The sequence below is a fragment of the Hyaena hyaena genome, unplaced genomic scaffold (genome assembly GCF_003009895.1).
Source record: "Hyaena hyaena isolate Hyena2069 unplaced genomic scaffold, ASM300989v1 scaffold_56, whole genome shotgun sequence".
Lineage (NCBI taxonomy): Eukaryota > Metazoa > Chordata > Mammalia > Carnivora > Hyaenidae > Hyaena > Hyaena hyaena.
Window position 1 is genome coordinate 1246675 of NW_024080688.1, and position 26202 is coordinate 1272876.

The following is a 26202-nucleotide window of genomic DNA, read 5'->3' on the forward strand; positions in this document are numbered from 1 at the left end:
CCCCCCCCCCCCCCCCCCCCCCCCCCATGAAGACAGCAGAAGAGAACTAACTGATTTGTCTGTTGTCTTTCCTGTTAAGATCGCCCTCGCCTTTGCTTTGGTCAGCGGGAAGGACTTTATGTATGAGTCATACAAATGTTTTGCCAGGGCCCGGAGATCAGCCGACTCTGGATTCAGCTGGTCGATATCACTGGAGATCTCTGCCAACAGCTTCTCTTTCTCGGCCTGTGGCATCCGCCCAAACCTGATGGCTATAGAGGGAGAGAAATGACAAGGACACATCACTGAGTTACTGCCTCTCCTCCCCGGTCCTATTACCCACACACTAGAAAGGCCCTCCTTCCCTCCACCAATCTCAAGGCCTTGTTCTTCTATCTCCAGCCTTGCTCACGTCTTTATTTCATGGCAATAGCATAGGCTGTCAGTAAAAATTAAATTGTTCAGTTCTGTAATTAAAATAAAATTAATGTATGATCTTGCCAGGAAGGGGAAAGAATCTAAGAGTGCAGCAAAGAAGGTAAAGTATATTAACTTACACATGAAATAACTGAGGACCAGCTCCTACTCATCCCTCAAGACCCAATTCAAATGTCACCTTCTTTGTGAGGCTTTCCTTGACTTCTTCAAGCAGAACTTATTATTCATTTGCCCATACTCAATAGGCTTTGGTACACACTTCAATGACAGAAACTTCAAAACTGTACTTTTTAGTTTTAGAGGTCTAATATCTCACACTGGAACACTATCCCGAAGGCCAGGGACAGTGTCTTATTCATCTTTGTATCCCCAGCCCTTGACATAAGGTCAGGCCCTAAAAGGATCAACATGTTTCACAAATTGAAGGAAGGAACTGTGCAGAATTCAAAGTTGTACAGAGGCTTTGTTCTCAGACAGTCTGTATGATCTATTTTGTCCCTGTTAAAAAGAAATATGGATGGTGCTTTCTTTCATGTTGTTAGACCAGAGAGTACTTTCACATTTAGTAGAGAGAAGCCATAGTCATCCCCCTGACTCTCCAGGATTACCATTTAATGATGTTTGTCAAAAGTACCATTTCCTTACTTAACATGTGGCTTCCTGTGGTGTGAGGAAGTGTAAAGAAGAAGAAAACTAAAGAAAGAAAGGCAAAGAGGAACACTTAAGAGAGGTTAGTAAGGCCTAGGTTGGGGGAAAAAGATCATCTGTTTGTACCTCTTTCAATTCAGATGGTTCCCCCCCCCATCCCCACCAATATGATCTGCAAAACATTTTGAATAATGCTACTTTTGGGCCACACTTTGGACTCTGCATTTTCCCATAATAAGGACATTTGGACATCACAGCCAATATTATCCTGTGTGTATCCCTACTCTTACACTCCCCATGGGGGACACAGTTGTGTGTTTTTATGACCATTTCCTTCACTACACTAATTCCTTGAGGGTCGAGACTGTCATCTAGCACTTAGTGGTGTTCTGTCACTGGTTGCTAAATGTAGGAATGAATAAATGGATGGTTCCTTGCTGTATGTTATTATGCTAAAGGTAGCATTCTACCATAAACACATTTCCTTGAATACGTAGTGAATTTTATTTTCAACTGGCTAGAGACTGTTGTGCACCCCTGAGTCTCAAATTCATAAATTTACTTCAGTTGACCCTTAATAAGCTCTCTAACTAACTAATACAACTACTGTGTTGGGGGAGGGGGGACTCCTTAGGGGCCTCTGACTTAGAGGGGAAGAGAATCTTACCTCTCAGGATGCTTTCAAATTAAATTAGCCTGTATCGATTTGGTAAATCTGTCCTCTGCCCATGACCTCTTCAAATAGAAATCTTAAAACAATCGCCACTTTTTGGTCAAAAATCTTGTCTCTGTATTCACTCTTCCCCATTCTTTTTTTAGTTGCACTGGGATGGGCCATGAATGGTTGCTCACATTCTTATCGTAGTCCCCCACCCTTCTGCCCCAGACTGTTTAGGTCCCGCAGGATATGATCTCATTACTTACTGTATTCTCTTTCTCAGTACTGATCACAGTAATTATCTACAATGTTTTCTTGTCTCCCTTATGTAATCTGCATGAAGGCAGGAATCTTGCTCAGTATCGTATCCTCCACATTTAGTATAATGTCCAGCACCTGCTAAGTCTTTGTGTAATATATACTGAAATAAAATAGGAAAAAAACCCCCCACAAACCCTTGAGAACCAGACAGCAGGTTCCTTTCAAAATCCTTTTCTGTGAAGCCAGTCCCATCATCTGCTTCCCTGTACTATATTTATTACATCAGCAGTTCTCAGTTGAGAAATATGGAGCCGAGGGAAGGCAGGGCATATTAGAAGCACTCGATAACTTCTAAAATTATGTTTCTTCCATAGAAAATGGTGTTGATATGCCATTCCTCCTCCCAATGAGGAGTGTATAAAAAAACTGGGGTTTGGGACAGCTTAGGAAAAGCTTCCCAAATAATGGGCTACTGTTGCATTCATATATAGCTCAGGTAGCAAACTAGCACTGTACTTCTTATATTGGTTTATGTTGGTTATTCTACTAGAATCTATGGGTACCACGTTTTCTCACCTTTGCGTCTGGGTGCAATACACATGGTAGGTATACAAAAAATGCTTGATGAATTAAGCTCTAAAGTGTCAAGTTTAAAAACTGGAAGTTTGGGAAACTGATCATGAAAGAAAACACCCAGTAAGGATCATGGTATATTGAAGGGAGAAGTAGTTTTGGTGCAAAGCTTGGAGACCACCTGAATTTTATAACAAAACAGAGTGGCAAGAATCAACAACAATCTGTTGCTCTTTAACTATTTAACAGAGTGCACAGTACCTTCTCTTCACACAGTGAATAATTATTGACTATCTACTGTGTGCTCAACATTGCTCTAGGCTCTGGTTACATTTTTACAGCTAATGAAGTATAAATACACACTGAAGTTTTACATGTCTAGGAAAGTACTTCCTAAAAGGTAATTCAAAAAGTTAATTTCAAATAAACAAATAGCCAAAAGGGAGTGGGAGGTACAGATTCCCAGTTACGGGATGAATACGCACAGGGGACACAGTCAGTGGTACTATGACAACATCGTAAGGGGACAGTTGGCAGCCACACTGCAGTGAGCACAGCACAACAAAGAGACGTTGGCTCACTGTGTTGTACACCTGAAACTAATGTAACACGCTGTGTCTACTATATTTCAATTAAAAAAATAATAAAATAAAATTTCTGTTAGGAAAAAGCCCAGCCAGACACAGCCACTTATTATATTTGCTAATCTTGCTTTTCAGTAACCTAATAAAAATAGCCAAAAATAACTTCTGAAAATTAATTTAGAATTGGGACATATTAAAGCAAAAAGCCTTCTGCCACAATCTAAATAATATGTAAATTTTTAGAAGAGAAGTCAAAGTTCCCCCAAAAGGCTAAATCTTATGAACAAATTTTCTGTATCACTGAATGCGCATGGTGCACACTAAATTCAATTAACTCTTAGTGCAACTAATCAGATAGGTGATTTTAGCATTTTTACATACCAGAAGTTCAACAAAAGGGATAAAAAATACATTCCATTTGGTGAAACTAAATCTGCATAAAACATATGGAAATCTGAAGTTGGAGAGAAAATACCATTTTTTATTTGTATGCATTTGTTTTTTTATGTTTTTTATTTATTTGTGAGAGAGAGAGACAGCGTGAGCAGGGGAGGGTGAGAGAGAGAGAGAGACAGAGAGAGAGAGAGAGAGATACAGAATCCGTAGACAGGCTCCAGGCTCTGAGCTGGCTGTCAGCTACAGAGCCTGACACGGGGCTCGAACCCACGAACTGTGAGATCATGACCTGAGCCAAAGTCGGACCTGAGCCATCTGGGAGCCTCTGTATACATTTATTAAGGGAGAAACTGTTGGTTTTATTTTGTCACTTTTGAGTCCCATGTAATAATACCTATCTACCGCTGGTGAGGTGGTGAGATAAGGCACAGAGAGTGTTCAGCATAGCACCTGGCACATAGTAATGCTTAATAAACACTGCTTTTATTACCTGTGGCTGAAGTGGTCTAGGTCAGCGATGTTTACTGTGGACTATAGACCAGACTATAGATATCATTTTGTAGTCACAGACACAGACCTAGATTCTTTCCCGTGGATAAAGAACAAATCCTGAAAACCTGATCTATCTATATCTCTCTCTGTCTTTAAGTTTAAGTAATGGTGTACTGTTTCTTAAACCTCAGTTTCCACCCACTGGGTAGAGAATCTGAGAACCAAGAAGAGGGAGGAATTCTCCCTCTGGATTGCTGTTTCCAATGAAACAGAAATTAGAGTTTAGAAACAGAAAGCAAAAGTTCTAGATTGGGGACCAGAAATATAAAGGCTGAGCGTGCCCATATACAAGTATATTTTTCCTCATCTTCTACTACTGCTTCAAAGACAGAGGAAAGTGCTCCATGTGTTCCTATGAGTCACTGAGGGAGTACTTTTGGTCTCTCTGGAAGACAATGAAATTAACACTATACTTCAAGTTGTCAAGAAGTCTACTTTCTAGTTTCAGCTCAGTGAAAAACTAGCTAAGTGGCTTAACTTCTTTGGTCTTCAACTGGTTTATCTACAAAATGAGAGACTTGGAAAAGAAGACCTCTAAAATTTCCTTCTTTTAGCTCTAAATTTAGCTATAAATTCTATAAATTCTGATGACACACAGTACTGCAGAACATACTACATTCTTTGTTTTTAAGCAATGTTTGTCTAGTCTCCGAAACCAGTCTCCAGTTTCCTTGAAGGAAAAAAAAAGAAAGACACATTCTGTCTGTTCTAAAGATCTAGCACCTGACAAACAGAACAACGTCCAAAATGCTAGCATTCAGGGTCATATAATTAATCTCCTACAGAGAATTCATGTTTCTTGGTTTAAAAAAAAAATCTGTCAGTATCAGAATCAGTTCACAGCCGTCAGGAAGAATAGGTCTGTAGGGACTCAGTTTCTGGTGAGCGTGTACTAGCTTACCTTTGTACAGTACACTTTTACTGAACCGAATGCAGTTCACTGCCAGCCTATGACAGACTCAGGACTGTGTACTTAGTGCTGATTTACTGAACACACAAACTCCAAGCACATGCAGTATTTAGATACCCTGCTCTTTGGATCTCGGTATAATGTTAAGAAACAGTATTTCTTTTTTTTTTTTTTTTCAAATAGTTTATTGTCAAATTAGTTTCCACATAACACCCAGTGCTCATCCCCACAAGTGCCCTCCTCCATGCCCATCCCTCCTCCCCCCCACATCCATCAGTCCTCAGTTTTTGTCAGCATTCAAGAGTCTCTCATGGTTTGCCTCTCTCCCTTTCCCCCACCATTTCCCCCCTTCTTCTCCCGGTTGGTCCTCAAGAAACAGTATTTCTTAATGAGAGCTGACAACATGTTTTCAAACCACCTATCTGATGGTAGGAGCATGCAAGACAAATGTCACTTAATTTTAAAAATTAGAGCAATATTCAAAATAATAAATTAGAAAAGAGAAGAATGAACTGAGTTGTACTAGAAGTATTTTTGTCTTTTAACATCTAAAGGGTGAATTGGCAATCAAACTAGGCTCTGACAGTTGGTAAGACTGTGTCTCGTGGTCAACTTGAACATGTAAATATAACATATAACACCATTGCTTTTAATAGGTGTGTTGCGAACAAGTTATGCTTCTCTACTTCTTTCTTGAGAAAAAACTTGTGCATTCCAAGGTTGTGCAGGATCTCGCAATCTAGTGACTATCATTTTCTAGCTCCTCTAAGTAAAACACAGGGCAGCTTTAGCACTAATATGAAGTGATTTTTATTCAGGGGTAACATTTTCAAACTACCTGTAGAGGACATGTAAACATTTGTCTAGGTTTCTTTCCAAAGCAGAGATGAGTGAAACACCCCTGCCTTCCCTGACTCACTCTCCGATTCCCTGAAGTCTTACCTGAAATCACAGAATTCATTCACCAAACACGTGTTCGATGCAAGACACGGTGCTAGACAGACTGGACGGGGGAGAGGAGGACTGGCCGTGTCTAGCAGGGAGAGCCTGCACAGGTTATTCTCTCTCCCGTACCTCTCTTCACCAGCTCCGTCCTTTCCACCTAGGTGGATGTCGAAGGTTCTAACTCTGGTTATCATCTCTTCAGTCCATCTTTCCTCAAGGACTCAAGGTACTGAAAGCACAGTCTTCCTTCTTCGCCTGCATTTGTCACTACTTATCTCCCAACCTAATGCAATCTTGCTTACGCCTCATTTAAATTTCTAAAACATTGCTCTTTAAAGTCCCCAGTGCTTTTTATCGCAGCCAAATTTAGGGGCCTCTTCCGAGTTCTCGTTTCTGCTTGAGCTCTCCCTCGCCAGCATCCACTGTCCCAGCTTTTGCTACTGTTGACCTTCTTCGCCCTCTGACTTTAAAATGTTCTCATTGTGGTTTCTGCTTTTCTGGTTCTCCTATCTTTCTGCCTATTTTTCTGCCTTTCTGATGGTCCCTCTTCCTTCCCTTATATTCTGTTGTTCCTAGTTCAATCCTCTCTAACTCACAAACTGTGCTAATAACTCCTGCCCTCTCTTTTCTAAGATCGGGACTCTTAGTTTTCTGCTTCTATATTCCTTTATACATGGATGCTGGATATTCTGTAAGACCCTCAAATGCAACTTTAAAAATGAACGTATCACACTCTCTCTGCCCCTCCCCCCAGCTCATGCTCGCTTGCTCTCTTTCTCTCTCTCTCAAAAATAAAACATTAAAAAAATAATTTTAAAAATGAACTTTTCCTTTTCCCCTCTGAACAGTTTCCTTTCCCTGTCTCCCTTTCTTAGTTAATTCATCCTATCACCCAACTAGATGTCCTGAACAATTTCTGACAACCTCTCTTTCCCTCAGACACTTGTATTTCCTGGTCAGTGCCCCGATATTTTTCTCAATTTAATTTCTTCTCACTAACCCTTCCACTGTCTTGGTTCATAATATTGCATTTGTCTTCTGATGAATTTCTCTAATTTACCCGTTTTACAAACTGTCAGTAGTTTAGATTTTGGTAATACAGATCTGATCACTCCCTTGTGTGGGAGTGTCACAAGAAAGGTTAAAAACACACAGAAGAGGAAGAGGGGGAATGAGAAAGTCTTACAGAAGAGAAGGCATTTGAACGGGGCCTTGAATGCCAGGTAGACCCGGGGAGACAAAGGACATACTAAGCAGAGACCCAGAAGTATTCCATCCAAGAGCATTCTGCAGCGACAGCAGCGTACATGGTTTACCTGAAGGGCAAGCTGGAAAAGAGCAGCGGAGGGAAAAGGAAGTGGAGGCTAGCGTGGAGGCAACCACAAATGCCATGTGGGTCTCAGCACAAACTGCCACGTGCATCAGGACTTCTTACTTTGTTATAGTTTCTGAAAATCAACATTTGGGTAATTTTTCCTTTATATTACAAAGAAGATTAAGGAAGAAAACCTAACATATTAAAGTTTAAACTTATTTGCCATTCAGGCTTTTCTTTTTTACAAGGAAGGAGAGAACTGACTTGTAAAATGCTGAGTGCCACAAATATCTGAGAGACCATTTTTCTGGATTTTTATAAAGCTGCTGAGAACTTATTTTTAAGGTTGTCAGCTTTTTTTTTAGTAACAGAAAAAACTCCCCATACATTATATAATAGGATGTCCTAGTCAGTAAAGCTAAGGTTTCACTAATTTTTACATTTATTAAAGGAATAATTTTTATTCAAATATCACTAATATAGGGTAAACCCAGATGAATGACTCATAAGTAACATAAGTCAATTCTTCTCTACTTCACATTGTTTTTTTTAATGAGTGGCCTACACTTAATAATTTTATTATTTAGTTCATACATGAAAAGCAGGTCCAATACAAAATATTCACTATTCAAAATTTTATTTTATTTTTAGTAGGGAGAGGACAAGCAGGGTCAGGGGAAGAAGGGGGTCGGGGGAGACAGGGAAAGTGAGAGAGGGAGGCAGATATCCTAAGCAGGCTCCATGCTCAGTGAGGGGCCCTACACAGGGCTTGATCTCACAACTGTGAGATCATGACCTGAGCTGAAATCCAGAGTCAGACACTTAACCAGCTAAGGCACCCTGGAGCCCCAGTAGTCAAAATTCTTAATGAATAAATAATCTTATCAAAAATAAAGGAGGTAAGGGGCGCCTGGGTGGCTCTGTTGGTTGGGTGTCTGACTTCGGCTCAGGTCATGATCTCATGGTTCGTGGGTTCGAGCCATGCATCGGGCTCTGTGCTGACAGCTCAGAGCCTGAAGCCTGCTTCGGTTGTTGTGTTTCTCTCTCTCGGTCCCTCCTCCACTCACATGCTCTGTCTCTCTCTCAAAATAAATAAATTTAAAAAAAAGTCACACTTAAAAAATATGATTAACGTCAGGGATCTTGCCAACAGAATTTTAAAACAAAAATTATACTAAGAAAAACTATAAAAGTGTGTGTTAAGTGTCCATTTGACTGAATAAATATTAATCGATGTGAGCATTTTTATGAAGAATCTGTAGATAGCAGCTTTATTAGTTCAAAATGTAAAACAAGAAGCAAGTGATGCTATGATCACTTGGTAAATCACATGTACCTCTGGGTAGCCTAGGAAGCTGAGTCTTTATTTCTGCCTTAATTTCATTTGGAGCTCTCTTCTAAAGGTGTCTAGATGAGCTATTGAACTGACTGTGCTAAGCATGACTCACGAAGACTGGGGAGCCCTCAGTGGAGCTGGCCCGTGGTCTAGAAATGATGGCATGTCAAATGACCAAAATAATTGCAGCACGTGTTTATCTTGATCACTACAGAAAAATAAAAACTTTGCTCCCAAAGCACTTCAGTCCAACACTTGGGTACTTTACCTACCCAGTGCTGAATATCTGAGAAACAACGAGGCTGTCAAGTGTAAGAATTCTGAAATCCTTCCATCCTTCTACGATGCTTAGGCTACATGTCACAGTCCAACCAGAAGTTCCCATCTGCAGGTGGAACCATACACCCTTAACCAAATATACCATCTCCGTTCTTTAGCCTGGACTGCTCTGGATTTACACGCTGGGGCTACATCATATGTCATCATCAGACGTAATGCCTATCAGAACATCTAGACGACCTGATTCAAGCAAATGAATCATATTTTTATGGCACTGAAACATATAGGTGTAAACTTTTAAGTTCATGCCAGATATCTACATATTTGAGAAGATGGTGACATGGTCTGTAAAATATGGACTAGCTTACTGGAAGGGGAAAAATTCAGTGAGGCAGGTTGTGTGATTTATGCAGAATCATAGAACTTTCAAGGATGAAAAGATTAGCAACTCTTGTTTCGATGATTTCCCAACAATGTTCCCCAGGGCCCTGAGGGTTCCGTGAAGGTTACTTATAGAAGCCTCCATTCAAGCTGGGAGGGGGGGCTAATGGGCAAGCTAAATGCACTGAATGGATTAAATAGAGACCAAAGAGCAGAAACACAAGTAGTAGAGAATGGAGCAGAGGTATTTGAGGGGATGTTCACCTCTTCCTGTGTGTGCTAAGAGCAGCAGGGGGCTGATTTTGGTAGAATAGATTTTGATGGGTTATTACAGTGAGGTCCATTCACAGAAAACATTAATACACTAACAAAATAATTTTAGGTAGTTCCTACAACCACCCAGAAAACTTTCTATTTGGAAATGTTTCCTTTCTCAGGATAACAAGCAAAAGTATTCAAAACCCTGTTATTGACTTTCCCTTTTTGTGCTTTGATCAAATGGATGTTTTCTGTGTAGCAAACACATTCCCATGAAAACTTCTTAGAAGGAATTTTCTCAGTCACTGCTGCAATCTTGTAAATGTTGAACTGAATAAGTCTTTGATGCCGAACATTAATTTTTTTTTTTGTCTTTGCAAGAAGAACTAACTGAAGACTCCTTATCAAGATTGCTCTTCTCTCGGGGTGCCTGGGTGGCTCAGATCATGATCTCACAGTTCATGAGTTTGAGCCCTGCATCAGGCTCTGTGCTGACAGCTCAGAGCCTGGAGCCTGCTTCAGATTCTCCTTCTCTCTCTCTACCCCTCCCTCACTCAGGCGCACGCATGTGCTCTTACTTGTTCTGTCTCTTTCAAAAATAAACATTAAAGAAAAAATATTGCTCTTCTCTCTAAACAGAATATTCTAATTGTCATATGAAGTCAAATGGTGACTTTATTATTAAGTTTATGACGGCTTTCTTTGAATTTTCTGGGAAGAGAAAATGATACCATCAATAATATACAGGTTGGGCTTTAAATGTTATTTGTAAGCAAAAGGAGACATTTTATGTGAATGTGTGCAAGCAACAGGAAACATGTTACATCAGCATGTGACGTGACAAATTTAAAGGGCAAAAAGTAAATAGCATTAAAAGCAGAACTGGTATGCTTTTCTAGGCAGTCTTGGTAATAATGATTTCAAAGTCAAAAATTTGATCATAAAGATAAAATAAATTGATTGCAACTTGACTGCATCATCTAAAATATAACCCTTGACTTGAAATGAAAGGAAACTGATGGAATTAAACCAGTAAATTATTTTTGCAATCAATGACTGCAATAGTATACTGCCACACAGCAAATGCAATCAACTGTGAGGAAATTTGGACCAAATTCCATCCTGTCCAGTATAGCTGACAGATTTCTTCATAATACGTTCTTGCTTTTAGAGGAAATGGCCCATGTTAATTACAAAAATATAATTTCGTAAACTATTTTTAAAGAGTAGGGTATCAACCAATTAGTGATTCTCAAGTATTTTTAAGATTTCCACTGTGAAAACCAAACATCTGCATGATGGAATAAAACTAATTTTCACAGATGCTTTGGAGTCTTAACATATGAAGATTGACTTCAAACGTTATCTTCTTGCCAGATCAGTTTTGAGACCAGTGAAGGCAAAAGAAAGAAAAAAAATAGAATATCCAATGAAATAAGACTTCAGATTATATTTGAACACTTCGGCATTTTAGATTTCTTGAGCCCATAACATGTTTTGAAAGAATACTTGACAAATATAATACTATCAAGTTACTATCAAATTTGTTTTGTGATTGTGTTAACACCAAGCAGAGCTAAATGGAAATCAAGAACTACTTCTTCAGATAGGCCTGTCTTCCATGATTTTACTGAGTTAGTTCTACAATTCAAACAAAGGTCTTCTCAGGTCTTCTACATTCTTTCTCATAAGTCAACACTCAAAATCATAAGCTTGATTTTAGACATGGATTAATAAAATAGAAATTTTTATTCTCTTATGTTTCTATGGACACTGAAGTTTTATGGGACCTTAAAATCTTTGCTTTATCCACAGCCTGTACGCTCCTTGAAGTTAAGGATATTGCTACACCTATATTCATCTTTGTATAGTGAAGAGGAAAAAAAGGATATACTCTAAATTCTGACATGCCACTTAATGTTCCACAGCCGGAAACCTGAAAATTTTTCTTAAAGTAGAAACTACTGATACACACAAGCATAATGCCATTTTTAATGCTATTAAAGCAACCTAAAAAATGAATCACAATCATTACATTTATTTAAAAATACTACCGTTATTTCTTATCACCTCTTATTTTCAAGTCCTCTCTCCCATCATGGCAGATGCCAAACCACCGAAAGAAAGACTGTACAGACAGGCTAAACCTCATCCAAAATGAGAAATGTTTTATCAGCATATAATAGTCTGAAATCTGGAATTTTGTGGAAAACTGTCCACATTTTCAGCAACGGCCCTACAGGCTACTGACCGGGCAGCCATAAAGAGAACAGTTATAATACGTGTGCTAAGTGTTCACTCACCATTATGAGACATTCCCACAGCAAGGCATTTCTGAAACCGACAGTACTGACATTTATTTCTACTTTTTTTGTGGATACGACAGTTAAGGTCACACCGATCGTAAATGAGCTTCAATCTGATTGTCCTCCGGAAGAACCCCTGCAGAGGGATATGGAAAAAAGAAAACAAATTTTAAGTCTTTATGATACATGGAAGCAGCAACATTTGGCTAAAGGCACACTGGTCTAAGTATCAGAAAAGGTAGGTTTTGTCACCGGTGACCTCAGACAAGTCACATAACTGCCAGAAGATCTCCAGTGTCCTTCTGACAGTGACCACATCCAACTGATGTCATTCAACATATCTTGGCTCTACATATGAATTTCAGCACACTCTAAGAAGTACTCTGGATTTAATGTAATGCAAATAAAACACCATGTAATCGGTTCAGTTTCTCTGCAAATCATTCCAGCAGCATGCCCCAGCCTTTATTATTGTGCTAAGCCATTTGGCAAAGTTATAATCATTTCATTCTAAAACATGATCAGGGCCAGTAAAAATCCACATGTGGGTAATTTTTTAGAATTCTCTATGTTGCATAATTTCCTACAGAAATGATTTCATTTACTTATGAGACTGAAAGAGTGCTCCATAACTGCTGTGTCCTACACACACACACAAAAAATGATAGGAAAGAACATTGGAAGTAATATAAAAATCCTCAGACAATGGACTGCCATCTCAAAACAGCAAATAGGTCGATTTCAGGCTAATTGAATTCTGCTGTATTTATATTTTTTGAAAGACCTGAAAGAAATTCTAATTCGAAGTGTTTGCTAGCTCCGTTTTTTGTTGTTGTTGTCAGAATGTTCTTATTCATTTCTATTGTTCTCATCTCCATAAAACTCAATTCTTAACTCTTTCAAATTTATCTGGCCCTGTTTGGTACAAAAATCCCTCAACTAGTATTGGTTCTGCTGCTGACATACATTTTCATCTTCTCCACATTTGCATCTTGAATTCCACACAAGTGTTTCTACTGCTTACTGGACATGTCACTTGGAAATCTAACAGCTACCTGAAAGCTGACATGTCTAACACTGAAACTTGGGGCTTACCCTGCAAACTCACTTTGCTGGCAGCTTTCACCATCTTGGTTGGTACAACCAACCTCCCAGTCTCTGAGGCCAAACTCCTTGAAATCACTCCTGACTTTTTTCTCCCACATGGGAAGGCCTTCCTTTAAATATACACTTGATTATTCTCCTCAGTGCCTTCAAGTCTTCTTGCTAACATCTCAACTTCTCAATGAGGCCTGTATGCCCTATGCAATACTGTGGCAGGTCTCTGCCCCCACCTCTCCTTTGGAACCTCTGGTTTTCTTCACTGGGCTTCTAGTTGTTTTTTTTTTTTTCCCCCCCAGTAACACTTAGGACTTTTTAGCATACCATATAATTTATTTATTATATTTAAGTGTTTATTTCTTGCCCCTCCCCCACTGCCAATTAAAATTGTGAGCTTCATGGGGAGCCACTGAATATGACCCAAACACCAACAACAGTCTTCTATTAAAATCTGTTGAATGAATATGTGTGTCACTTAACTTCCTTTCTGGGCCATGTCTGATATTTTTCGAGTCTAAACCATGACTGAGATATCACAAGGCCATTGGTATACTCATTTCCTTTTTTTATTTTATTAAATGTAATATTAATCACTAACATGTAGAAAATATATGTAATTATAAAACACAGTAAGATAATTATCAGATGTAAACCCATAGTCTAAGATTTAAAATCATGACTGGAATACTTATGTATTTTTTTCCCTATCCAACTCCTGCACTCTGTTTCCCCTTGGTAAAGTAATCATTATTCTCAATTTCGTGTTTATTATTTTCTTGACTTTTAAGAAAATAGTTTTATCAAACTGTATGTAAAATTGAATAATACACTGCTTAGTTATGCTTGTTTGGGGGCTTTTTTAAATGGTATGATACTTCATATAGTATTTTGGGAGTTTTATTTTTTAAAATTTAGTATTAGATTTCTAAACTTTATCTACTTCCTTGTGAAAAGCTATGATTTATCCATTTTAACAATTTTATAATACTACATTGTATGACTATTCCACAATTTATTAACATTTCATGTGTTTTTTTTTTTTTAATTTTTTTAATTTTTTTTATTTATTTCTAGGAGAGAGAGAGAGAGAGAGAGAGACAGCGTGAGCAGGGGAGGGTCAGAGAGAGAAGGAGTCACAGACTGAAACAGGCTCCAGGCTCTGAGCTGGCAGTCAGCACAGAGCCCGACGCGGGGCTCTAACCCACGAACCGCGAGATCATGACCTAAGCGAAAGTCGGACGCTTAACCGACTAAGCCACCAAGGCGCCCCAACATTTCATGTGTTTTTAAAATTTTTTTTTATTTTTTCTTTAAGTAGGCTCCTATCTTCTCATGTTGATGGATGTTTAAATTGTTGCCAATATTTTGCTATTATGAACTTTGCTTCTATAAATATCCTTCTTGTAAATGTTACCTAGGAGTGAAGTTTTTGGATTGTACAAGAGGTGAAGGATAAATTTTACAAGATCTTATCAAACTGTTTTTCAGAGTGATTATATCAACTTACATTCCCTCCACCAACTGGTACTGTCAGACTTTCTTTTTTTTTAAAATGTTTATTTATTTTTGAAGCAGAGATGGAGCATGAGCTGGTGAGGGGCAAAGAGAGAGGGAGACATAGAATCCGAAGCAGGCTCCAGGCTCTGAGCTGTCAGCACAGAGCCCACTGTGGGGTTTGAACCCACAAGCCGTAAGATTATGACCTGAGCCAAAGTCGGACACTTAACCGACTGAGCCACCCAGGCACTCATGTCAGACTTCTTAATATTTGACAATGTATAATAGGATCTAAGTGTGATCTTAATTTGTATTTTCCTGATTTTTTAAATTTCCTAGTTTTTAACTGGACTGTCTATTCCTTAAAACTGAATTTTAGAAATTCTTTATATTCTAGACACTAATCTGTTGTGTTAGAGAGGTGTTGCAAATATATTCTGCTTTCTATGGTGTACCATCCTTGAAATTTACTATTTCAGTCTCTTATTGTTGTTGTTAATATTTATTTTGAAAGAGAGAGCACGCACATGAGTGCACATGAGCAGGGAAGGGGCAGAGAAAGAGGGAGAGAGAGAATCCCAAGCAGGCTCCATGCAGTCACTGATTTCACAAACTGTGAGATCATGATCTAAGCCAAAATCAAGTGTCAGAGGCTTAATCTCCCTCAGTCTTGTGTTTTTTGTTTTCTTTTTTAACCTGTAAATGTTTTCATTTCACTCTCATTGTTACAAGATTATAGAGAACTCAGTTATCTTCAGTTGGAATTCCATGGTCTATGTGCTTCCATTGTTGCTGTGGAAGGGTCTAATGTCAACTGACTTTGAAGTTTGTTTCTTTTCTCTTTGGTTGCTTTTATACACTCTCTTAGTTTTTAGTATTCTGAAGTTTTACTGCATTGTGTCTCAGCATAGCTTTATTTTCATTTATTTTCTTGGACATGTTTTCTGCATCATGATTTCACTTGTTCATCAGTTCTAACATTAATTAGTTTTAGGTGTTAGCCCTTCTTATTCTAGCCTTCCATATTTCTGAACTTCTCCTTTCTAGTTTCCATCTTTTTGTCATACTCACTAATATTGATTATAAAAGTAAACATCAGAGCAGTCACATAAAATAACAAAAAATATATAATTACAATGAAAAAAAAGGAAACATTTCTCACCAATGTTCATCAGTGAGAACAGTTCTGTACGTTACTCTTCTATTGATTAGTAAAGACATATTTTTAATATTCAATGATTCTATAAATCCCTCAAGAACTAAGAATCTTCAATTTGCAACAGATTCTGGATAGCACATATTCTTTAAGGCACTGTGGTTCTCATTCTCAGTAATTTCCTTACATTTATATTCCAGTTTAGTAATCCTTTCTTCTATTATGTCCAATATGCTATTTAACCCTTCCACTGAATTTTTATTTCAATAATTTTATTTTTTACTTTAGAAGTTTTGCTTCACTAAACGTACTGATTTATTTCCACATCTGCCTAGATGTTCCTGATAAGTCTACTGTTGCTTGTTCATTGTGGTGATTCTGCCCCTTTTCTTGAAACAATCCATACATAGTTGTTCTATATTCCCTATCAGGCATCCCAATTATCTGATTTCCTTGTATAGAGGTGGAGGGGCCTAATCTGCTTTTGTTTATTTATTAAATTTTTTTTAATGATTTATTTATTTCTCAGAGAGAGACAGCATGAGCAGGGGAGGGTCAGTGAGAAAGGGAGACACAGAATCAGGCTCCAGGCTCTGAGCACAGAGCCTGACGCAGGGCCTGAACCCACGAATAGTGAGATCATGGCTTGTGCCGAAGTTGGATGCCAAACCAACTGAGCCACCCAGGCGCCCCTATTTTTGATAAATGTCATTCAAGTCGATCGACTTCTTAATGAGCTTACTGACTAATACTTTATTTTGAACTCATATATTGACCTTAAACTGTGAGAATCCTTACAGGGTCTAAACTGAGAAGTCTTTCCTACAAAAAGAATTTTCAGATGCTTCTGTTGGAAGCGAGGGGCTCCAGTGACTTGTGGTTATTTCAGATTCCCTTGAGAGAGCTGGCTCAATTCAAAAGTCCCGGACTCAGCTCCCCCTCACTGATGGCTCTGGATACTGCTATAGGCACCTGTCTTTGGCGCAAGGCTGCACCTCCTGTGGGCCCCTGTCATGAGAGGAGCCCTGCCCTAGGAAGTGTGCCTGCAGCTCACAGCTCAAGACCTAGGGGTTTTTTTGGTTTGTTTTGCTCTTGTTGATTGGGAGAAGTTTTCCGTACCTCTTGTGAGATCAGCAATATCTCAAAGAATAGGTCCCAGGTTTGATCTGCTAGAACTTGAAGCCTCTTTAATCCTCAAAGGGTCTGAGGACCCCTGAATATTAAAAAGGTATTTTTTTCCAGATATTGATAGAAGGCTAATGTACAGAACTATTCTTATGAATAAATGTTGGTGAGAAATTTTGTTTGGATTTTTGCCATTGTGATCATATGTGTTTTAAGATATTCCTTGAGCGCTTTTTAAAATTTTCACTTTTAAAAACTGATTTTTGTGGTTGAACGTACTGCTTAGCTAACTCTGATGGGCAGGTCCCAGAGTATTCAGTTATTTGGCATGGCTGGAAAGGAAGGTTTTTTTGATGAGAGAATTATGTTATTTACAATGCAAAGTTTTGTTTTGACTCATACAATATCTTTCAATGTGTATCACATTATTTTTGTGATGATTCAGGGTCTTTCAATGTTAAAGGAAAATAATCTTGAATATTATTTATATACTGCACGTGTACATAAAACCATAAACTAAATAAGTATACAAATTCAGCACACAGCTTAGGAGCTGCTTTAACTTTTCTTTTTCAAAACACTAAGTTCATGGTAACCGTTTCCTTATCCTTTGCTTCAAAAAAATCTAGTGAGAAAGCTAGAAGTCTATTATTGAGTGCTTTTCTGTGCAATTATATATTGATTTGAAGAACAGAACAGGCTTCTTTAAAGTTTCTTTATAATTATTGATAAAGAAACACTCTTATTTATTATTTTAGAGTCCATAAAACTGTTTAAACACCTTACTCTTCTGATTACCAAAGAAGTCTGTGAACTAGTGTGATGGAAATACCATCAGTCACAGTTGCAGAAAATTGTTTTGTGTATACATTTATTGCAAAATCTTCATATTTGTCTGTGAGAAGGTGTAGCTGATTTACTTTTGACTTATAAAATTTTTTTTCTCCTTAACTGCTTTACTTTTTACAAAACTTGTAACTTAGGTGCAATGAGACCTAAGTCAATTTTACAGTGGGATTAAAAGCTCTACGCTGGTCCTGAATCTGGCTTCCTTGTGAAGTGGTGTGGCCCAGAGAAGCTGACTCAATGAGCTCCCACTGACAGATAGGAGTGTGCTAAAAACTCTCCTTGAAGTGGGGCCCTACATAGAAAGACAAAAACACCTTGCACTGTATTATATAGTAGATAGCATTTACTTATATCTTTAGGTAAGTCTATGATCATTCTAAAATGATCTTTTATACATCTATACAAAAATAGATGAAACCCACTAGAAAAAAATAAGTGTCCAATTTAGAAGCAATAAATGACAGCTTTGCAAGCTTTAAGGTGTATATATTATTCAACAGGCAAAGGTTCTTTTTTGCCTAAGTCTGCAATATTAATAACCCAAGAATCTGTCACTATTCCACTGTAATCCAAGCCTAATTCTGTTTATTCCTGTTTGAATTTTGACAGGGATCACTAACATAAACCTCTTCCCTCAATACTGTAAAACTGTTTCAGATGACCCACTAACAGCTATCGTAAGCAACACTAGAACTATTCTTTTCATTTAATAAATTAGTCTGTTGGTTTATGGTTAACTGTATTTTAATTATGGGCATATGCTACATTCTGCTGAAATGGCAAATGTTAAACTGCCAAAGTAGACTTTACAAAATACATACAGGTGAGTCAAACACATTTGTTTATTCACTTTCCTGGCTTTTACTGAGTATGGCTGATAAGCTAAGAAGATATCTTTGATTACTGATAGCCACTGATCTAAATTAGCTGCATTCAGACTGTGGCAGCAATTTTGTTTAGTTTCACAGCAGCAAAGAGGGAGTATTTCTTTAGCCCCAATGCCTTATAATAGTGGTTCTCAGACTTTCTGTCTCAGGACCCCTTTACTCTCTTAAAAATTATTGAGTACCCCATGAGCTTTTGTTTACGGGGGTTATATCTACCGACACTTATTAGACTAGAAACTAAAACTGAAAAATTGTTATGTACAACAACATAATAGGCACACATTCCATTAGCCACCAGAGCTATGTTGCCATTCCATGTCATGTAGTGTCTGAAACACTCCACTTAATACTCCTGAGAGAGTGAGAGTGAAAACAGTAAATGACAACTGAGTATTATAAAAGTAGCTTCAACGTCACAGATGCCTTGAAAAGATCTTAGGGAATCCACAGGCTTCCAGAACACACTTTGAGAACTGCTGACTTATACCTGGAGAAGCCAAATTATATTATTGCATTAACATTTCTTTTTACTCTTATCTTTAAAATGAGTAGATATCTATATTCCCTCCCAAGGTGAGCATAACCTTTTTTGCATTGTAGTCTCAGAAGTCTGTAATCCAGGATCTTTTTCGGGTTTTTTAAGTGTTCATTTTCCATCCCATCTCTGCCGTAGGACCCTTTCTGTTCCTAACTTGATGGCATTTGGACTTTGTCCTTCTTCTTCTCCTTCTTGCTATTTTTCTTCTTTGCTTACTTTTACTGTGTAAGTTTTGTGCCCTCAGAACTTAGCTTTTATTACTATAACCAACTATTGTCTTTCAATTTTTAGTTGTTATCAGGAGGGCAACTGGCCACAAATATCTGACATGGTGGAACTATTTGCTTAAACGTTCTAGTTTTCTAAGCCCATAAAAAGCAATAATATATGGGGGAAACTTAATCAACCACATTACTTTTATTTATTTATCAATGCTAATTACCAAGAGGACCAAACAGAATGGTTTCTTCAGGTGTTCAGAATTTAGCAACAATTTACTCAAAAATTATGTAAATCTAACACAATAAAATGACATGTTTTCACTACTCACTGGAATCCTAAATCACTGACTATACCTAATGATTTCATAGATGACAGATATTTTAGTCTGGTTTCAATCATACAATGAATAAATTTTAGTGTTTTAAATGAAAGTATCTCTCTGATATTTCAAAAAGTCATTTTGGAATTTTAGACCTTAGAGATGAATAAGATCTTGGATAAGTAATTCAACCAAGCCATTTGACACATGAGGTAATTGAAGGCTTATGTGAGTGGCTATTAACTCTGAACAGGTGCTAGGTGACTACAGCTGGTCTCTTTTCACTTTAAGAGGCTGCCTTTAGAGTAATAAACTATTTGAATTAAAGAGATTTTAGAGATCATGTAATTTAATCCCATAATTTTAAAGATGCAAAAACTTAGGAAGAATGTGGTTTAAAAAAAGCATCTTGTACAATATCTGATGCATAGTAGAAATTCAATGAATATTAAATTCTATATTTGACCTACCATCCAGCTAGGAACCCAGATATTCTTTTTTTTTTTTTTTTTAATATTTTATTTACTTCTAGGAGAGAGACAGAGAGAGACAGTGTGAGCTGGGGAGGGTCAGAGAGAGAGGGAGACACAGACTCTGAAACAGGCTCCAGGCTGGCAGTCAGCACAGAGCCCGACGCGGGGCTCGAACCCACGAACCGCGAGATCATGACCTAAGCGAAAGTCGGACGCTTAACCGACTAAGCCACCCAGGCGCCCCGGAACCCAGATATTCTAACACCCACCTGACTGCTGTCATATACCTTTATTCTGAATAAAAAGCCCAACTGAGGTCTAAATCTGATCTTATATAACCATTGTTTATTTTATAATGTAAATATTTATAAATAATTTATTCTGAACCTTAGAGTGTATAACAAATACTATTTTATTCACTGAGTATATTAAAATTATTTTAAATGATTACTTATTAAAAAATGAGCGGGTTAAGAATTTCTTAATAATTGGGCAGAATATTGCTAAATGTTTGAGCTTTCCAAAATACACTTTTCATAAAGAAGGGACATGAGGGAAAAGTGTATGTCCCTTCCAAAACTGTCATATACATGTCTCAGACTGATCGATGTGAATTAAAACATAGAGCACTGGTTTAGGAATCATAAGATATATATTCTAGTTAGCCTTAGTTCTGCCACTTCTTAACGGATGACCACGGGTGAGTTTTACTAATTCATAATTTCTATAGCTGTAAGGTGGTCATAAATAAGCTCTACCTCATGGGATTGTTCTTGGTATCAAATAAATGTATCTATCTACCTAATCTGTCAAACCCTACATATACAAAATATCACATGGAATAGTAAGGAAAAAACAAAACTAGAGGATTCATAAAATCCGGGTTCTAGGCCACCCCATCTTGTCATGACATACTACACACTTTTTTTTTTAACCTGCAAAATGGGAGTGCTGAACTAGATCAGTGGCTCAAGGACCAATTTGGAGAGAAGGAAGTGAGGCAAAGCAGCTCTGCTTTTACCTATTTTCCTAGGTTTTCGAATATATCATTTGAAGAATGGGTTTTACCAAAACAAAAAAAAAAGTTGGACAATTTTTTTTCTCAATTCCTTGCCATGTGTTCACAACAAGAAATGAAATAACAGGTAAATTGTCAGAAAATTTTTAGAAAAAAAATTACCTTGCATCCTTCACAAGCGTGAACTCCATAGTGAAACCCAGAAGCTTTATCGCCACAGACACGGCATTCAATTGCCATGAGGGAGTTGGACGGCTCTTCATGAGGCTTACTGTACAGCTGAGTCTTTTCAGAATAATAAGGTGGGGATGCAGGCTCCACTTTGATTGCACCTGTACAGAAAAATGTGAGCAGGTAATTATCACGTGAGAAATGGCTAAACGGGCACTATGACAAGTCACCACAGTCCACCTTACTGCCATATGTTTATTATTTAAGTGTAGAAACACTGTGGAATGTGAAAAAAAGACACAGGAAGAAGTAGGCTTCGTAACCACAGGCAAGTCACAACACCTCTGAGCTTCACCTGTAAAAATAAAATGGGGAAGGGTATTAAGTCTGTGGTTCTACGACCCTTCAGTATCTGGTAGTATTAAAGTTCTGAGAGATGCCACACAGCATCTGAGACCATTAAGGTTATTTTGTTACATAATGTGCTGTATTTGGCATTCATCACAATATTAAATTATGTATTTTAATTTATTAATTTATAAACATTTTTAATGTTTATTCGTGACAGGAAGAGATGGAGTGTTAGAGGGGGAGGGGCAGAGAGAGAGGGAGACACAGAATCCGAAGCTGACTCCAGGCTCCGCACTGTCAGCACAGAGCCTGATGTGGAGCTCAAACCCATGAACTGTAAGATCATGACCTGAGCCAAAGTCAGATGCTTAACCAACTGAGCCGCCCAGGTGCTCCTCTATTTTTGTTTAAATGTTGTATTTTAGAAGTATTTTTAAATCACTCTTGCCAAAAAAACACAGAAGCAACCAATGCTGTGAAAAGGCACTGTAATGCCCAGCTTGAAGGTACGTGGAAAATAAAAGACCAGGTTTTCAAACAGTATTGGGTTAGAAAAGGTAGTCTGTAAAATAATCTTTGATAGAGAGTGAGAAAAACTCATGGTGAGTAAGCACTACCTTTCTGCTGGGAAGGATGAGGCCTATTAAATTTCCATATTAGGCTCTAACTGAAAACCACACAAATATAACAAAGTATATCATATATATTTTTTTTTAAAAACTAGAAATACAGGAAGTTCTTATTGTCAAGTAATGGTTGCCAATTACATGACGGTGGCTTTGGAAAACCAGCATATCAGCACAGGAAGATAAAAATCAAGGAAATAGCATCACAGAAATTTATTTTATCTTGAAAAGTGCAGTTTTGGTTTGTCTTCAGTCTGATGTTTTGATATGAATTTAGTTAATGGCAAGAAGATTTATCAATAGACTACAATGGCAAAATTTAAATTTGTGCAGAAAAACAGGTTTCACTATAAGCCGCTCAAACTGCAGAATTAGGAAAAATGGACCACAACTTTGCAATTTAGTGATGATAAGTTATGTAAAGTAGCAAACTGTTACTTATTAACTTATGCGGCCCAAAGAATTCAAAGTTTGCGTGATAGACTCTTAGCCTGAGAAAAGCCTGGCAATGCAGTCATTCTGGAAAATGCTATGAAGGAAAGAAACAAGAAATAAGGAAAGGAAAAGGAAAGGAAGGAGGGGAAAAAAGAACAGTCTGAAGATTTACACACAACCTTTCTTTTTGGTATATTGTAAATACCTAACGTTTCATAGACAAATAGATGAGGAAATGAATGGTCGATATGTTTTCTAGAGAGTTTTAGTCTCTGCACCATTTATTCCAGTGTTGAGAGGTTAGAATGATTTTAGTCTTAACAGTCTGAGAAGTGAAGATAAACATCATACTTTGGTAGTCCTGGAGCTTCAGGTCATACTTATAATCAGCAACCATTGGGTCTGCTCTTGCGAATGGAAGGTCTTCATAGTGTGGAGTGGAAATGCTGGAGAAATCCACAGTGGTGAAGGGCTTGATGTCAAAAGAATGAGAGTGGTCGTCCATTACGGAGAGATCCATGGAACTGATTCCAAAGTTGGTGGGCCAAAATGGCATCTCTGTATCAACCATGGTAACTTCTGGAATGGAAAGAAGAACACCTATGGAGTTAGTCCTGGAGAGCAGAGCAATCTTCTAAAAAGATAAAGAGGAAGGGAACTGAAAGGTTATTTGGTCCAGTGATCTCACCTGGGTTATCACAATAAGAGAAGAACACATAACCAACTTTTGAGTGCTGCCCAGGCTGTTTCACTAAAGGAAAGAAGCCACCCCTTACCTGGGTATCACAGTAGAGAACCTTATGATAGTTGTGATGTGGTCAGTGTGTCCATGTGAATGTCCTAAAAACAGCCCTACTCTCGTTATCTCCTAAAGAAGATCATCAAATCAAGTCTGCTAACGATTTTTATCATTTATTTTTCTGTTAGTGGTTTTTTTAAAAAGCATAAAGTTCTGGGACAATTTTACTTTCTTGAAATTAGAGATCCTAAATATTTTTCTCTTTAGGATAAAAAATTTGAGAGAGAAAGAGAAAATGAATGAGTGGGAGGGGGGCAGGGAGAGAGGGAGACACAGAATCCAAAGCAGGCTCTGAGCTGTCAGCACACAGTCCGATGCAGGGCTCAAATCCACAAACCAAAAGATCATGACCTGAGCTCAAGTCAGATGCTTAACTGACTGAGCCACCCAGGCGGCCCAAAATTTATTCTTTAACTGCATTGTAAGACTAATTTCATTCTTAAACTTTTTTTTTTTTTTTTTTTTAAAGAGAGAAGAGTGTGCAAGCAGAGGAGAGGGGCTGAGGGAGAGAGAGTCTCAAGCAGACTCCATGGCTCAGCATGGAGCCCGAGACAGGACTCAATCCCATGACCCCGGGATCATGACTTGAGCTGAAATCAGGAGTTGGACACCGAATAATTTTATTCTTAAAGGTGCCTCATGAATAATTTTATTCTTAAAGTTAATTTAAAAATGAATCTTTTTTAAGAAGGGAAGATCCCTTTATGAAAACTTACTCAAATATTTATCTTTTCTGTGCATACAGTTTTCCCTAAAGAGGACAAAGTGTTCTCCATACTGAAAATGGAAAGGTTAGAGATATGTGGAAACTATCTGGTTATAAATGAGTGAATGTCAAAATGAGAATCTAGCCCAGCATTAATTCTAAACTACCCTCAAACCACAACAAAACAAAAACAGAAGAAAACATATAAAAGACAAAGGTAAAACACTTATATGGATTCTAAGACCATAAGATAACTTGTTTCATGAATTGTCTGCTTAGGGTGATACATGCCACGTGAATTTTTGAAAATATGATTTGTGGCCATTTAGTAAGTGAAATTCCTGAGAGATTTTAGTTCTCAGTATTTAATGTGGACTTGTGAGCCACCAGAGTGTGTGCATGGCCTTTAAACCTTTATGTAGTAGGAATCTATCTGGGTACTTATTTGTGTAGATATTCAGACATGTGAACCCAAACGGTACCTAATGGGTCCTTGGTCGTCCTGAAACTAGTTTGCTATTCAAAGTGGTGCCAAAAAGGCAGTCACTGAGTGTTTTAAATGGTAACTCTTTGGTCAAAAACACTAGTGAAAAGCTCTTTGAATTCGGGACCGCTGACACTGGGGACAAAGAAATGAATTGCTCATAAACCTGAGGGCTCCTGAACACATCACAGGTTTATGTGTCTTCTCTCTAGTCATATCCCTATCACCTAGCAATGGGCCTGGCTCATAGTAGATGCTCATATTAAATAGCAAGTAAATTGATAAGGAGGCTGCGAAATTTTAGCAGAACAGGCAGGGAAGGGGGAGAAAAGTGAACTAGTATTTACTGAACACTTACCAGACACATTCTATCTCTGATTCCATGTAACCCAAAACCTTATCCCCACTTTATAGATTAACCAGGACCAGAGAAGTAAAGTGACTTTCCTAGTGTCCAGTAGCTGGTAAATAGAGGATTCAAACTCAAGATGGGCCCAGGACCCTATTGTGTATATATTCTCCTTGTTCCATCACTGATGAAAACAGTTTAGGGAGGAAGGGCGACTCTCCTAGGGGGATCTGTCAGTGGGCCTGTTGGTTTTTTCCCAGCAAGCAGAGAGCTACGGAATTTACTCTCAAAGGCTGGGTCTTGCATGAGGTTAAAGATTCCAGTTGTGGTCTTCATAAGGAAAACAAAGTGCCTGAAAACACAAATAAGGAGACTGTCCTATGAATGTGTTTCCGTGGTTCCAAGAGGACTCATCAGGCACCACTGTTTGGGTTCACATGTCTGACTATCTACATAAGTAAGTACCCAAACAACCTTAAGTTATCTGAGTCACAGTATAAACACTACACACAAGGGGAGGAATCTGTAATGGTGACAGCTTAAAGGTCCTGCTGGGTCTCAGTGACATCCAGAAAAACATTTATGCTCTAAATGACAGGGCACCCATTATACGGTGCCCTCTGTTTCCCAGTTCATTTAAACCTACCTAACCCAGGTCACTCCACTTACTTTGCCCTTCTCCACAGCATGCTTATTTTACATTTCTCGATCTACTTTTCTGGGTATAACTTACTTTCATATCAAAATATACCTCTTTTGTCTCAATTGTAATATCCACGAAAGTGGGCTTATCAGCTATTTCTCATTATGTCTACTGCAATGCTCAATCTGCAAACAAAATGAAGGTTGACTGAGTAAAGGCAGTGTATATGCATCTATACAAATACTGGGAAATGAAAATAAGGATGCAAAAAATATCTATGTTGCAAGAATAATTGGTTGCTCATCATTTTTATGGTTTAATTTTGTTTTGTTTCACTTTTAATATAGGACTTCAAGAACTCCCTGTCAACCAAAGCCACACTTCTTGATACAGAAATCATACCCCAAGGGGTCATTTACTTTACTGCAAAGTTTTGTTGTTAAAATACTTAAAAAGTTTTAATGTTAAAATAGACATTTATGTGTAAACAAACAGAATGAAAAATTCATGTGATTTTAAAGATATAATATCAAACTCCTTAAAAAATCAGTACCTGTAGTACATTTCATGACCAAAAGAATGCCGTGTTTTAAAAAATGGCCCTGTGCACTTGGGTGGCTCAGTTGGTCAAGCG

General features: G+C 38.0%; 1 protein-coding gene across 5 annotated transcripts in view; it reads right to left on the bottom strand.

The window, feature by feature from the left end:
* Nucleotides 1-26202, bottom strand: part of PPARG (peroxisome proliferator activated receptor gamma) — a 134785-nt gene that overhangs the window by 26759 nt on the left and 81824 nt on the right. For all 5 annotated transcript variants that reach the window (XM_039231308.1, XM_039231311.1, XM_039231310.1 and 2 more), the window contains 4 exons: nucleotides 22939-23166; nucleotides 21167-21336; nucleotides 11817-11955; nucleotides 52-251 (listed from right to left, as the gene is read on the bottom strand). In XM_039231308.1, coding sequence (XP_039087239.1) covers nucleotides 52-251; nucleotides 11817-11955; nucleotides 21167-21336; nucleotides 22939-23166 — 737 coding nt within the window. The remainder of the gene's footprint in view (nucleotides 1-51; nucleotides 252-11816; nucleotides 11956-21166; nucleotides 21337-22938; nucleotides 23167-26202) is intronic.